Here is a 13,588-nt window from a genome sequence, read left to right on the forward strand (position 1 = left end):
TTTCCTATATGTGTCTCATTGGTGTTTCAGATAGTGGTTCCATTCTGCTGAACCTTCTCTTTCTATCTCCTACCCTGATTAAATATTGCAAGCCCTCTGTGTCTCTGGCACCCTCTACCAAGCTGGGAATAGTAGCTTACATTTCTTTTAAGCTCTGTCACTCCCGGAATGCCCTTCTGCATTTGAGGTAGTAATGAAGGTCCCATTAATCACAATTCTGTCTATTTTTGCAATTTGCTTCCTTTGCACCTGCATTTTGTCAGTTTGCTTTAGCATGAAATACTAATCTACTGCATGTTTACTCTCCCTTTTCATTGTGTTAACACCATAGAATAGAGAAGTAGTATAGCCATTTGTTAAGAAATGTATGTGTAACATTTACTTTACTTATGCAATTCCTAAATGTGATGTATAAATAGATTTATGTGTAACAGTTGTGTTATATAAGTGATTGCTGATGATTTTTATGAGTGGAAGGTGGGATAATACGCATGAGTTGATGTTCATTGGTGGATTGATTTGAACTTAGTTGTGGGTGTGATTGAATGGTTAGTTTTTGGAGTGAGGGTATGGCTATTGATATTGTAGCTTAGTGGTTAGTATTAGTTGCGAATGGCCGGTTAGCAATAGTCATGAGGGGTGGTTCAGCAATAAGTATGTATAAGTGATCAGGACTATTTTCAAGTTAATTGTGAATAATATGTGTGAGCAACTACCTATTGAGAGGTGTAAGCAGATGACTAGAACTGGATATGACTGTTGTGTAATTAGATGGCCAATAATGGATTTAGTTAAATGCTCAATGGTTAGTGCCAGTTGTTAGTCTCTGAAAACCATGAGCTCAAGAGATGGGTGTTGGGCGGTGATCAGTTATAACTTTTGGGGAATGCTCTGGAATGAATTTCTCTCTATAGGTCCAAATGTTGAATATATTGCATGTAATGATGATAGATGGATAACAACTGAGTGATGATAGTTGCTCAGTGAAAGGCATGATTTGATGTTCAGTAAATAGTGTTGGTGTGCCAACAGTCATAGGTTTGAGAGTATGACAGCTACTGATGTTGATTTAAAGAGCAGTTTTGTGGTATTTGATGAACAGTTGCTGCTTTACTTGAATGCTTGGTGATTAGTTCCAGTTGGTACTCCCTGACAATTATGAGAATGGATCACGTGACGGGTGTACCATATGGCGAAGGCTGCGCCCCGTAGAGTGCTGCATGTGACCTTTGTTCCAAAAGTTTGATTATCAAACATTCAATTTTCTAGTTGTGTGCACACACTACACACCAGCTGCCAAGGTGGAACCCTTAAAACAAGGTTAGAATAGTAATACACAGTGTTGAAGTGCACCATTTCAAAAGTAAACAAAAAGTCCCAATCACATATGTGAACTATGTGCAAATCTTGTCTTTCTTTTCTTTTCTTAAAAGCGTCACATGTATAAAGCGAACACAGCCAACGTGTTTCATCCATAACAATGGACTTCTTCAGGGCAAAATCGGTGTAAGAATATGACTTCTCCAGGACGAGTGCATAAAGTAGACTTCATTCAGAGTTCTAAAAGGTTCACTTCATCAGTTGTCCCAGTCCATATAAATCGATGTTCAAGTCCCAAAACGTTTTCTTTGTTAATCACTCCTCCGCTGTTTCTTAATTAATCCTTTGATTCCTAAGTAAAGAATCAGCTACATGGAAGATCTCGGCCATTCGGCCCAATAATGGAACTACAATTGGTGCTGAAGGTCATATGCACCCATCCCCATCATGACCTTTGAAGCGCTTGTCATTCTGCATCATTTATATGAACAGGGACAACTGAAACAACTGGGACCTGGAACAACTGATGAAGGGAACCTTTTAGAACCGAACTATTAATGAAGTTTACTTGAAGCACTCAACCTAGATAAGTCATATTCTTACATCTATTGGGCCCTCAAGAAGTCCATTGTTATGGACGAAACACGTTGTCTGTTTACGCTTAAAATGTGTGACACTCTTAAGAAAAGAAAATAAAGACAAAATGGGCATTATGTTCACATATGTGACTGGAACTTTTTTGTTTACTTTTGAAATAGTGCACCTCTACGCTTTGTATCAAGTGACGGGTGTTGGGTGGTGGTCAGTGATAATTTTAAGAGAATGATCTGGAATGAATTGTTCTCTACAGTAGCAAACATAACTAATGACGATAGATGAATAGAAACCAAGGGATGTTAGTTACTCGGTGAAGGGCATAAATTGAATGTTCATTAGATTGTGTTGGTGGTCCAACAGTAATATTTTGACAGCTATTGATGGTCATTTAATGAGCAGTGCTGGTTTATTTGAGGAATAGCTGGTTGCTGCATATTGTAGTAGAGTGCTGGAGATAGTTGATACAGTAGAGGGCAAGTGATGATCGTACATTTAGAGGCTCTGATTAGAAATTGGTAAGTAGAGGGTTTAAGTGGATGTGAAGTTAAATGCATAAGTAGATGGTAATTGATATGGTTGAGATGATGAATCATGTAAAGAGAGCAAGGCTGCCAGTGATGAATATTAATAGATGGTCACTGACTGGTATGAGTAAATGGTCCATAAATTGTTTTATTTATGGCCAGTTACTGCAGTGAGAAGATTATCAGAGATAAGTTAATCAAATCAAGTTTTTAGATGATGCCCTCAAAACCGCCACATAATCATCCATTTGAAACTATCAATGGCCATGCACCCATGGATTTCAGTGGTCATCAACCCATGCCTTCCACTGATATCCACTATCATCTTTCAATACCCCCAAATGGTATCTATCTGTGACACTCACTGCAGTTATCCACCATTCACTTGTGCACACATAAAACTGACTATGTACTGAAACCTATGCTACAATAATCATGTTCAGTATATATAAACACACACCTGTAATTGACACCAATTTGTGAATCACCCATGCCATCACAGGCCCAATGCAATATGCAATTGAGACAATGGGAGTTGTTAGTGTGAACAGTGAGACAGTGCCTGTTTATAATAGAAAGACAGTGATAAGAGTTAGTAGGTCAAGAGTGACACATTTAAGTCAATCGTCAGTGAATGGATTCAATTAAATATTTGTTTTAGAAAACATTTATTTTTGTGATAGTGGTAAGTGAAAATATATTATCATTGACAGGTTTGAGGTTATGGACAGTATTTGGTGTTAGTGCATATAGTGTTTTAGACGTAGAAAGTCAGCTACATGTGTTAGTGCATTGTCAGTGGCAATTGCAAACAAATAAGTGAATCATGGTGTTAGCTATCAGTTATTAGTAATTGGCAGGTGCAAGGTAATGGTGAGTGATTGAATGAAACTATCAGTGTGCATTGTCAGATATCTGTAAGTGAATAAGTGTTCATAGATGTGAATGGGTAGTCAGAAAAACACAACAATGGGAAAGTTATGTGGAGCCAAAGTTCAGTGAGTGGTCATACAAGTCCGGCCATGAACGTGCAAAACTAGGCAGTTATATATTTCAGCAAACATTTAGAGATTAGGGATAAATAAGAGGAATGTACCATCCACCAGTGATTAGCCAAAGTGGACGGTCAGCGTTTGGTGTGAATAAATGCACAATAATTGGCTTGATAGGATAGTACATAATTAGGGTGAAAAGACTGAATAGATGATCAGTAACTAGTGTTTGTGTGTTGTAAATGGTAGGCAGGAATCACTATTTAGTGATGTATGTGAGCAACTGATCAGTGATGAATGAGTTAAATGTAAGTTATGAATAGATGATCAGTAACTAGTGTTTGTGTGTTGTAAATGGTAGGCATGAGTCACTATTTAGTGATGTATGTGAGCAACTGATCAGTGATGAATGAGTTAAATGTAAGTTATGAATAGAAGTGAATAGGTGCCAGGTGTCTGGGTTATTCTGCTATTTGGTAGTTTATCGATTCACATTCTTCTCTTTTCCATCCATTGATCTAGCATACGCAGAGGTCTACGATGGAATCTCCACCCAGGGATGGTTCATTGGACTGATGTGTGCAATCGCGCTGCTCACTTTGGTACTGCTCATCGCCTGCTTTGTCCAGAGAAATAAAGGTGGCAAATACTCTGGTAAGAAATTCTGAAACCTCGTTCAGTAACCCACTGTAGGTTTTGTCTATTGATTCTGAAATATTCGATAGGGATGCGGTTGCATTAGCTTGGCACCATCAAGAACTGTAACAATCATGAAGGTTGCAACACTGTGATAAAATCGACATCTTCTGCCTTTTTTGTGTCAATTTCACTGTGGTCCATTCTCTGATACACCTGAACACAATACATTTATTGCACTATATTCTCTAAATACACACCTTTATCACTGCTAAAAAGTATAAGGTGCCTTTTACATTGATTAAACTGCGACCACTATAGTCAGAAATTTCACCAACGCAGTCCCCTTGCCTTCCTTTGGTGATTACTTTACATTATAGAGCACTTATTATAGCGCACAACTAACTCCCATAGAACATCTCAGAGCTTAGCGCTGTGGGCAACGAATCAACATTTTCAGAAGGTTAGAGATCAGCATTGAACATCCTTTGATTTCACCTGTCTCAAGTCACAAAGAATCATTCCTTGTTGCATGTAAAGCGTGCAGAAAAACAACAACTTCCATCATCACCTGAAGTAACTTATTCTTAAAATGAGGACCTACCGATCCATATTCTTGGGATGACCAGGTGTCTGTAGAACTGCCTCTAATTGTGCATCTACTTCGGCAGTTAAAAATGGTTCTGGGATCATGTGGGGAAAAGGTAGCGTGTTATGTGTTTGCCTTAAATGTCTACTACCGGCCCATTACATTTTACATTTTGTAATTGTGTAGCCCTAAATGATGTTCCTTCCTTTGCAATCATTGATTAAGTCATGTGCATTTATTTTTATTGTCATGAAAAATGTATGCTACATGTATCATGTATTTTTATAGCATACTTTTACTTCAGATACTCATATATTAAGTCAGGGGAAGATTTATCATGCACTTTTGTCTCCCTTGCATCACTTGATAGGGTGCAAGGGCAACGCAACAACTAACTAAGATTTAAGTCTAGAGCAACGCAACACTACACAAATCGCTACTTTACATTACTCTGCCCCAGGGAGGCATTCCATGGGTGGAGTGTGGGTGGTTCAATGGATTTTGGTGTATTTCCAGATTTACCATGAGTGGTCGCCTTGGAATGCGTCAAAATGCTATGCCTCCCCAAGGAGAAATATCTTTCCTTCTCCTCATTATTTCCTCTTTCCATGTGTGGTGCATTCTGCAGCACACACAGAAGTATGAAAATGCCTCTGAGGATTGTTTATTTGCAAGGAGGAGTCCCTTCCTGAACAAAAACTGTCCTGGTTACAACACAGGCACCTTTGCACCCTGGTGCCTGTTTTGAAGCTAGGCAGCATATTGGGTGCCAGCAGAGGGAAAAGACAGGAATGTGCCATATAATGTTAAATACGGCACATTCCTGCTCTTTCCTTATCCAGCACAGTACTGTAACAATAATCCTTGCCTCCCCCGCATTGCAGTCGGGCGTCGAGCTCCAGGCGGGGCCCTTTGGCACTGTGCATGGGCGGCTGGCCTGAGTCCTGAGAGATCCTGACTCAGTCCAGAGCGTGTTGGGCCCCCTCCATGATCTTGGCAGAGGGCTCCCCTCAACATTTGTTATGCCACTGATTCCGCAGCCGGGTGGCTTGCTGTGCTGCAGGATTGTGTGATAAATGTTCCCCTTAATGTGCCATACTTAGAGAAAGCGGATGGTTACATTATTACATTGAGAATCACAAGGGTAATTTTTCCCAAAATATTGTTAGGAACCATGTTCAATAATTGCTCACAGCTGTCTCAATGAATGAGCGAGGAGTTTTTGATTCCACGAGGAATGGTTAATATTCAATAACATAAATGGCCAAGGTTAACATTCAATAGCATGAATGGCCACATAGAAACAATCTAGGACTTGTTCTCCAAACAGGCTCTGAGCTGCAATGAATGAAGTTCTTAAATGCAACAATATCTAAATACTGAATTCTCATAGAATGGGAGACATTTGATGCAAATGTGTTCATTAGCTAGGACTACATATCATCACAAATATGTTACCAAATTTTACAGTTTTACATGCTCTTAGTTCTTGATCGTTCCTATCATTCTTATATTTGAAATATTTTTACATTTACTATGCTTAAATTAGCTTCAAAAAAAGACATACAAATACCAGTATTGATTGTTGTGTACAAGTGCACTTGGGAAAATGGTGTCAATAACTGACAACCATGAATAAATCAAGGAAGTGTCTGATGTGCCATATTCCCTCACAAAGCAGGGAAGTGCAGTTTGCGCACCAAATGGTTTTGGAATGGGAATGAAGTTTGTGATGCGACCTACATACTATAGGTCTCAGCGCAAATTGTACATAGGCTAGGTTAGCAAAACAACCCACCAAATGAATAATAATTAGGTAGATCATAGTCTGTGGAACCATGTAATTGACTGCAATTAAGGAATAGAGGCCGGGCCGTACTGGGAACGCAAACTGGCCCTGGCAATTGAGTCCGACTAGCCGTGGTGGCCAGGGGGGGTGGTTGTCAGCTAGGTGTGCGTGGAAACCACTCAGCTTCTTTTGGTACAGGGGGCTGAACTCCACCATTCAGGCCCACAGAGAAAATGCCCGGTGACCGCTTCGGCTAGTCTGCCCTGAATGGAGGTCTGCATGTGCCAGTAGATTCTGTCCTTCCATTTGCGTTCCCAAATGCATCTGTGGTGGCGCACGGGTAAACTTGCGTGACGCATCTTACCTGGCGCATCAGTGCTGATTTGCAGGAATGTGCCAGTCATCATAAATCTGCCCCAAAGTCTTTAGGTAAGTCGAGGTCCAAGAAAAACACAAAAAGTCCAAGCAGGACCCAACCCCTACCAACACTCTCAATTACCAGAGATGGCACAAGGGCATCACTGTTCCATTTGGTCTTGCGCCTGTTCCCCCTGAGAAGCCGATTTCAAACCTGGTCCCAATGCACCTTGATCTTCTGGGTCCTTCGGTGATGTCAAAGCAGGTTGAATTATTTTGGAAAGCCATGCTGCCCATCTTCAGCACTCTACTGGCCCCCTCTGCTGTACCTTCAGGCCCAAGGATCATCAGAGGCCTTCAGGCAGATTACCGCCTACAGCTTTATACTCGGTTCCATCTGTGCTTCTGAAACCCGCTTCTTGTTCCCCATGGCATTAGTGCTAACTTCGGTTCCAGCACCGGAATCTGCACCAGTAACTTCAACGTCAATGCTGACACCAATTTTACAACTGCTGAACTAGGATCCTCATCCAATTGTGGTGAAAAACTCTGAGCTGAAGTCGACCCAACTTTGACCGCTTGCCGATCCTGGCATAGCGCAGTCAAATACTAAATCCTTCTGACACAACACCAGTACGGTGCAGTTGTGCACAGACATTGCACCAGCTGTTTGGCTCGGACTTAGAACAGAGTCTGCCATACGGAGACAATAATGGCGGTGATGGGATGAGTTGCTCCAAGCTGTGATGATGAAAACTGGTTTGTGGATCAACTGAGGAAAGTGCATATTTGCCTCAGTCATCAGAAGAGCTGCTGAAGTTCTTGACATGCACTGCCTCACTACAGAGGTAAAAAACGAAGGTCTTCACTGATGTCCTTTAGCCTGGTCAGGCAACACTGATTGTTTAGGATAGGCAATTGGTACAAGTATGGTGTTTCAGCACAAGGTGTAGATGAGAGCCATTGACTCTCCCAGGGATATCCTTCCCTAATGAACATGCCTTTTGATGGATCTGTCTAGTTTGTCGAAAAAGAGCAATCAGCCTATGAGTTATTTGAGTGTTGAGTGATGAACAACTATTGTCTTGACAGGTAGGTCCATCAGGATGGGCATTTTGCCCCAGTTTGTCCTGAATGGCCAATCAATCTGAGCCACCACCTTGGGAGGAATGGATTTAGTAACTATTCACAAGGTGCAGATTCTGCAGTTAGAAGCACAGTTACTTGACTTTGGTAACACTCTTCCTGGTGGACACTCTATCTAACTACAGACTTCTCACCTCCCTCACACATCCCTGTCTGTGGAATGCTCTCCTTTTCCATCTAGAAAGGCACCAATTTTGAAATTTGCACACCGGTCCTTCCACTTTGCTGATGGGCTTTGTATCTGAGGGCACTGACAAGCAAAGCATTGACATCAGCATGCGTGGTTGGCAGTATCTGAAGGTCCATTTGTCACTTCAGGGCTGAAAAGAAGTTGGTGCGGAATTGGACGACACCGCCTAAAGGCATGCAAGAGCACTGCTTTTTGAGTTTCTGGATCAAGTCTGGCACCTGGGGATATTTACAAGGTCAAGGAATCTGCACTTATATAGAGTGTCAACCAGAAAGAGCATTACTGAACGTAAGTAAAGTGTTTATTTCCATGACAGACAAGACTATTACACCTATGACGGAGCACAAAATAAAAATAACCTGCAAGCAAGTATGTCAAGAGAGCACCTCTAAAATCCTATTGAAGATGCTGAAGCAGTTGCAATTTCAAATGGCATTTATACAAATCTGTAATATCTGTAAAGTGGTTACACCTGGTAGTTAGCACAAGGATGTCAAATGTAACTTAATTTGCTGGTTAGCTTAGGATAAATCTAGAGTTGTGAACAACCTCAATTTTTCCAAGATGTGCTTCATATCATTAATATATGAAAACAGATGTCATAAAACCATTTGTTGCGGTTTAGTGAAAACCAGTGCTGGCTCACCCATGTCGGCATCAAGGCTGAATTTTTCTTTCATATCACAATAGTTTTTTTCAACTGCTCTTAAAAAGACGGTATAAGGGCAGCACTACAATGTACTCCACACAATCAAACTCTCTTCCTTTCCCAAATGATTCGATGTTCATGCGCAGCCATTATGGACTCACTGCTTGCATCAAAAGTTTCCAGATTGGCAAGCTCACAGTCGTGAGGCCTGTGACATCTTCAGCTCATCAAAGCCACACTTTTCTGAGCTAAGCTTCACCTCATGATGATATGTGGGCAATGTAAGCCCTGGGTGCTTCAGGCACCAGCACTGCAGTATAAGGGTCTTTGCATCAATCAGAGAAGGGACCGCACTCTACCTTTTCTCAACTAATCACAGTGTGGGGCGGGTTATCATTTGAAAGCCTCACTGACTCCACCCAACCCTGTGATGAGTTGTCAAAGGGTGGAGGCTGCAGGCGGCAAGCTGAGTATTAGAGTGTGCAAAGTTTATCATCATAGGTTTTTATGAGACACTGTGTAGGTTTCAGTGCTCAGCTTCCCGCACTGCACTTTTATTGTCACTGACTCAAGCGAGGAGTGTACTCTAGAGCTGAGAGGCAGCTGAGCTTTCCCCGTTTCTGCAGTCAAGCGAACCAGAGAGCAAACAATGCAACTATTTATTCTGCCTGTAAAAGAGAAGTGGCAACCCCCTCTCCACCCTAACCTAGCCCTAGATCGGACTCTCAGGAGACAGAGGGGCATATTATCAAGGGAGGCGATAGGGAATTTTTGCCGCTTTAGCGGCCGTTTTCGGCCGCTAAGCGGTGATAATTCTATCGCCCTATTAGCAAGCTGTCGCTAACAGCAGTTAGCAACAGCTTTTAGATATAGCGAGCAGTTTGGGGCCCGCTTTGCATGTTAGCGATATTTATCGCTAATGACATGCAAAGTGGGTGTCCCCAAACTGTTAGCGACTGAATCCCTCGCTAACATCGCTATCGCCTATTAGCAAGGCAGGCGTAGCGATGGAAATATTCGCGCTAAGCGCAAATATCTCCAAATACTAACACCTGCCCAGACCAATTCTTAGCCATGTTATCCAATGGGAGGTGGATAACATGGCTAAGAGCATTTCATCGCTAATGCGTGAATATCGCTGTATTCTCAGCGATATTCACGCATTTCGCAGATATCACCGGAGAATGTATCGCTTTGGAGATAAATGTTGCTAATAGCACGTTATCTCAGCGATAAATTGCAGCGTCGCTAAGCCTATTTAGTGATAAATATCGCTACTTGTTGGTAATATGCCCCAGAGATCGTGCCTGGCCTAAGAATAGGATTTGCTGGCCACAAGTCAGCCTTTCTTTTAGAATTTAGGGGCCTTATTCACGAAGGTAACCGTACACTTTTTTGTAAGTTTATTGTTGTTTTGGTATTCTCAAACTATGAGTTAATAGTATGTTTAGGACTTCAGAGTCTCTGCAGTCAGGACAGAGAAATATGCAATTAGAAAGATAGGTCTGTCCTATTTTTTTTATTTGTGGAGTTCCGGCGAAGTCCCCCTTAATTGTTAAGTGTAAGTTAAGACATAAGGGTCTCGATTATGGTAATTTGGCGAAGAGAAGTGCAGTCATTCATCTTGCTGCACTGCCCTACGTCAAAGTAAAAGGGCAGGAATGCACGGTGTTTTGTCCAATATGGTGCATTCCTGTCCCTTCCCCCTGAGCTGACCCCGTTTCTGCAGTCTAGCACCAACTCAGGCACCCTTGCACCGTGGTGCAAGTGTGCCGCTGTTATAGACAGTATTGTTTTTGTGCAGGTTCTTTCTAAGTGTGATACAGGATGCAGCATACATGGAAAGTGGTAAAAATTTGTATAAATAAAGCTCTTTTTCCTCGTTGCGCAGAGGCATTTATGCTGCCTTGCCTTACTCCCTATCTATGAGGTCATTCAAAGCCATGCGTGACTTCATAAATATGTATGGGCGGGATACCCGTCACCCCCTCCCAACACAAATCCCAAGAATGGGAAGACGGAAACGGTTCTTGAGCTTTTGGAAGGCGGTGAGGGAGTTACCCTCACCGGCCGTATTTATTAAAATATGAAACAAAAATTAAAACATTAAATTAACAGTTTCATATCATGTACAATTTCATTTACACATTACGATGCATTTTCTCAAAATCAAATTGTACATCCTAGCATTACGGGCCAACGGCAAGGTCGTAACCGGTGTCAGATCCCTAATACCATAACTCCCCCCTCACTTGTGAGGGGCGGGTGCACAGAGGACTGTACCTCTGTGCCAACTTCCAATTTCCCTTGTCTTAACGGGGGCCCCATATTTACTCGGCGCCATCTTGGTGGTCGTCCGAGGACTCGTGTGAGGTGTCTAGAAGGTAGCGTAGACCCCCCTCCCACCCCACACTGCTTACCACATCCGCCGTCGCGGATGTCCTGGCCCCGGGAAATTCCCAGGAGGGGCTCGTAGCCCCTCCTCCCCAGGGAGGGGCCGATGACCGCCTTCCCTTTCGGCGTCCCCATCCTTAGAGGGTACCGCCTCCCCGTGTGAGGGGCCAATGGCCGCCTCACCCTGGGCGCTCCCATCCATAATGGGTGGCGCCCCACCTCTAGGGATCTTCCAATTACTGCTCACCGATCATGACCTTACCGCCCGACCAGAAAATAAATACGACAGTTTTTAAACTAAAAGAGAATAACAGTTATACTGGGCATTTAAAAACCATAAACCTCCAACTATGCCCTAACAGTTTTTACATTTAGCTGTGATACCTCGCCAGAAAAAGAGCAACCATTTTATTGTCATATCACGACCATCCCAACTTTTCCGAAACAACCTGAGAAGAGATAATATCCATGTCAATTGACTTTATTGCAATACAAATCGCTGTCATCAGGGGCTGGTGGGTGGGTCAAAATTGGCTCCTTGTTCCGTCTCGGGCTCACGAGCAACGAGGAGGTGCAGCTTCCAAGCACAGGAACAAGAGGATGCTTCCTTGGCAAGATGCTCCTTTTATCCTTCTTCGGGAGGGCGTGGCCTTCCCCAACACGCCTACGGGGCGGTTCGAACGGTGTAGGTGTCTAGGACAACCCTTCTTGGGCGGGAAAAGGCGCGCCCCGGCTACGCCACTACGGGCATACCAGCCAAGCCACGCCTCCCGCCCAAAACGGTTTCCCGGGGGGATTGGGGTACTCCACCATACGTTCGGGGGGACCGAGTGGTCGCCCCTTTCCATATGGGCGGGATACCCGTCACCCCCTCCCAACACAAATCCCAAGAATGGGAAGACGGAAACGGTTCTTGAGCTTTTGGAAGGCGGTGACGGAGTTACCCTCACCGGCCGTATTTATTAAAATATGAAACAAAAATTAAAACATTAAATTAACAGTTTCATATCATGTACAATTTCATTTACACATTACGATGCATTTTCTCAAAATCAAATTGTACATCCTAGCATTACGGGCCAACGGCAAGGTCGTAACCGGTGTCAGATCCCTAATACCATAACTCCCCCCTCACTTGTGAGGGGCGGGTGCACAGAGGACTGTACCTCTGTGCCAACTTCCAATTTCCCTTGTCTTAACGGGGGCCCCATATTTACTCGGCGCCATCTTGGTGGTCGTCCGAGGACTCGTGTGAGGTGGCTAGAAGGTAGCGTAGACCCCCCTCCCACCCCACACTGCTTACCACATCCGCCGTCGCGGATGTCCTGGCCCCGGGAAATTCCCAGGAGGGGCCCGTAGCCCCTCCTCCCCAGGGAGGGGCCGATGACCGCCTTCCCTTTCGGCGTCCCCATCCTTAGAGGGTACCGCCTCCCCGTGTGAGGGGCCAATGGCCGCCTCACCCCGGGCGCTCCCATCCATAATGGGTGGCGCCCCACCTCTAGGGATCTTCCAATTACTGCTCACCGATCATAACCTTACCGCCACAGGCCGGATAGTTGACCGGCTATCCGGACCCCCCAAAAACTCCTACTATAGGTCATGGCTACTCAAACTTTTTAACCAAGCTAGGAAGTCCCCTATGAGTAAGACATTTCCTTCCCGGGACAAATGGACCCCATCCTCCAGATACATATGGTCCCCCCGGATACATCCATGTGGTACACAATGCAACTTTCCTGTGCGAAACAATCTACCTAATTTGCTATTAACCTTCTTTACCGAGTGATTCAAAGCTGACACAGAGAGGGCCCCCCGCCACACCTTCCGAGGAATCATGTGTGACCATGCGATCGTGCACCCCGGAACCCTCCTTGCCAACCAGCTTACCGAGGCCAAGATTAACTCAAGAAGTACTCGTCGACCAATGGTCACCAAATCATTGCCCCCAAGATGTACTATGATTACAGACGGCGGTGACCTTGTCCGCCCTAACAAACCCTCCATAAAACCTTGAAACTGGTCAATACAGAGCCCGCCCCTTCCGTGGAAGGTCACCCTGTACCCGTATTCCCCCGCAACGTGAATCATGTCACCTGCTTTGAATACATCCGCGGCGCGCCTCACGTATGAGTGGCCAACGACCCACACCACTCTTTCTTCAGCCGGTGAACTTTGACCGCTGGTCCCCAGGTGTCGGGTCAACAGCACTGACCGCCCCGCAAGGCCTGCTCGTGCAACTGAAAATCAAACAGAAAACAAGAAGCGTGAGTGCATGACATAGGCTTCACAACATGTGCAACCGCACATACCTCTTATTGCAATTCGAGGACCAACGCCCCAATTGTTTCATTTTTTCAACACTCAGACCCCTGGCTGTAGCCTCCGTAGCAGCCCCTATGGAAGGA

At 44.0% G+C, this 13,588-nt stretch overlaps 1 protein-coding gene across 3 annotated transcripts in view; it reads left to right on the forward strand.

Annotated features, from left to right (window-relative positions):
• Positions 1 to 13,588, forward strand: part of CHL1 (cell adhesion molecule L1 like) — a 524,527-nt gene that overhangs the window by 480,903 nt on the left and 30,036 nt on the right. For all 3 annotated transcript variants that reach the window (XM_078661653.1, XM_078661651.1, XM_078661652.1), the window contains one exon: positions 3,956 to 4,087. In XM_078661653.1, coding sequence (XP_078517779.1) covers positions 3,956 to 4,087 — 132 coding nt within the window. The remainder of the gene's footprint in view (positions 1 to 3,955; positions 4,088 to 13,588) is intronic.

The sequence above is a fragment of the Lissotriton helveticus genome, chromosome 9 (genome assembly GCF_964261635.1).
Source record: "Lissotriton helveticus chromosome 9, aLisHel1.1, whole genome shotgun sequence".
Lineage (NCBI taxonomy): Eukaryota > Metazoa > Chordata > Amphibia > Caudata > Salamandridae > Lissotriton > Lissotriton helveticus.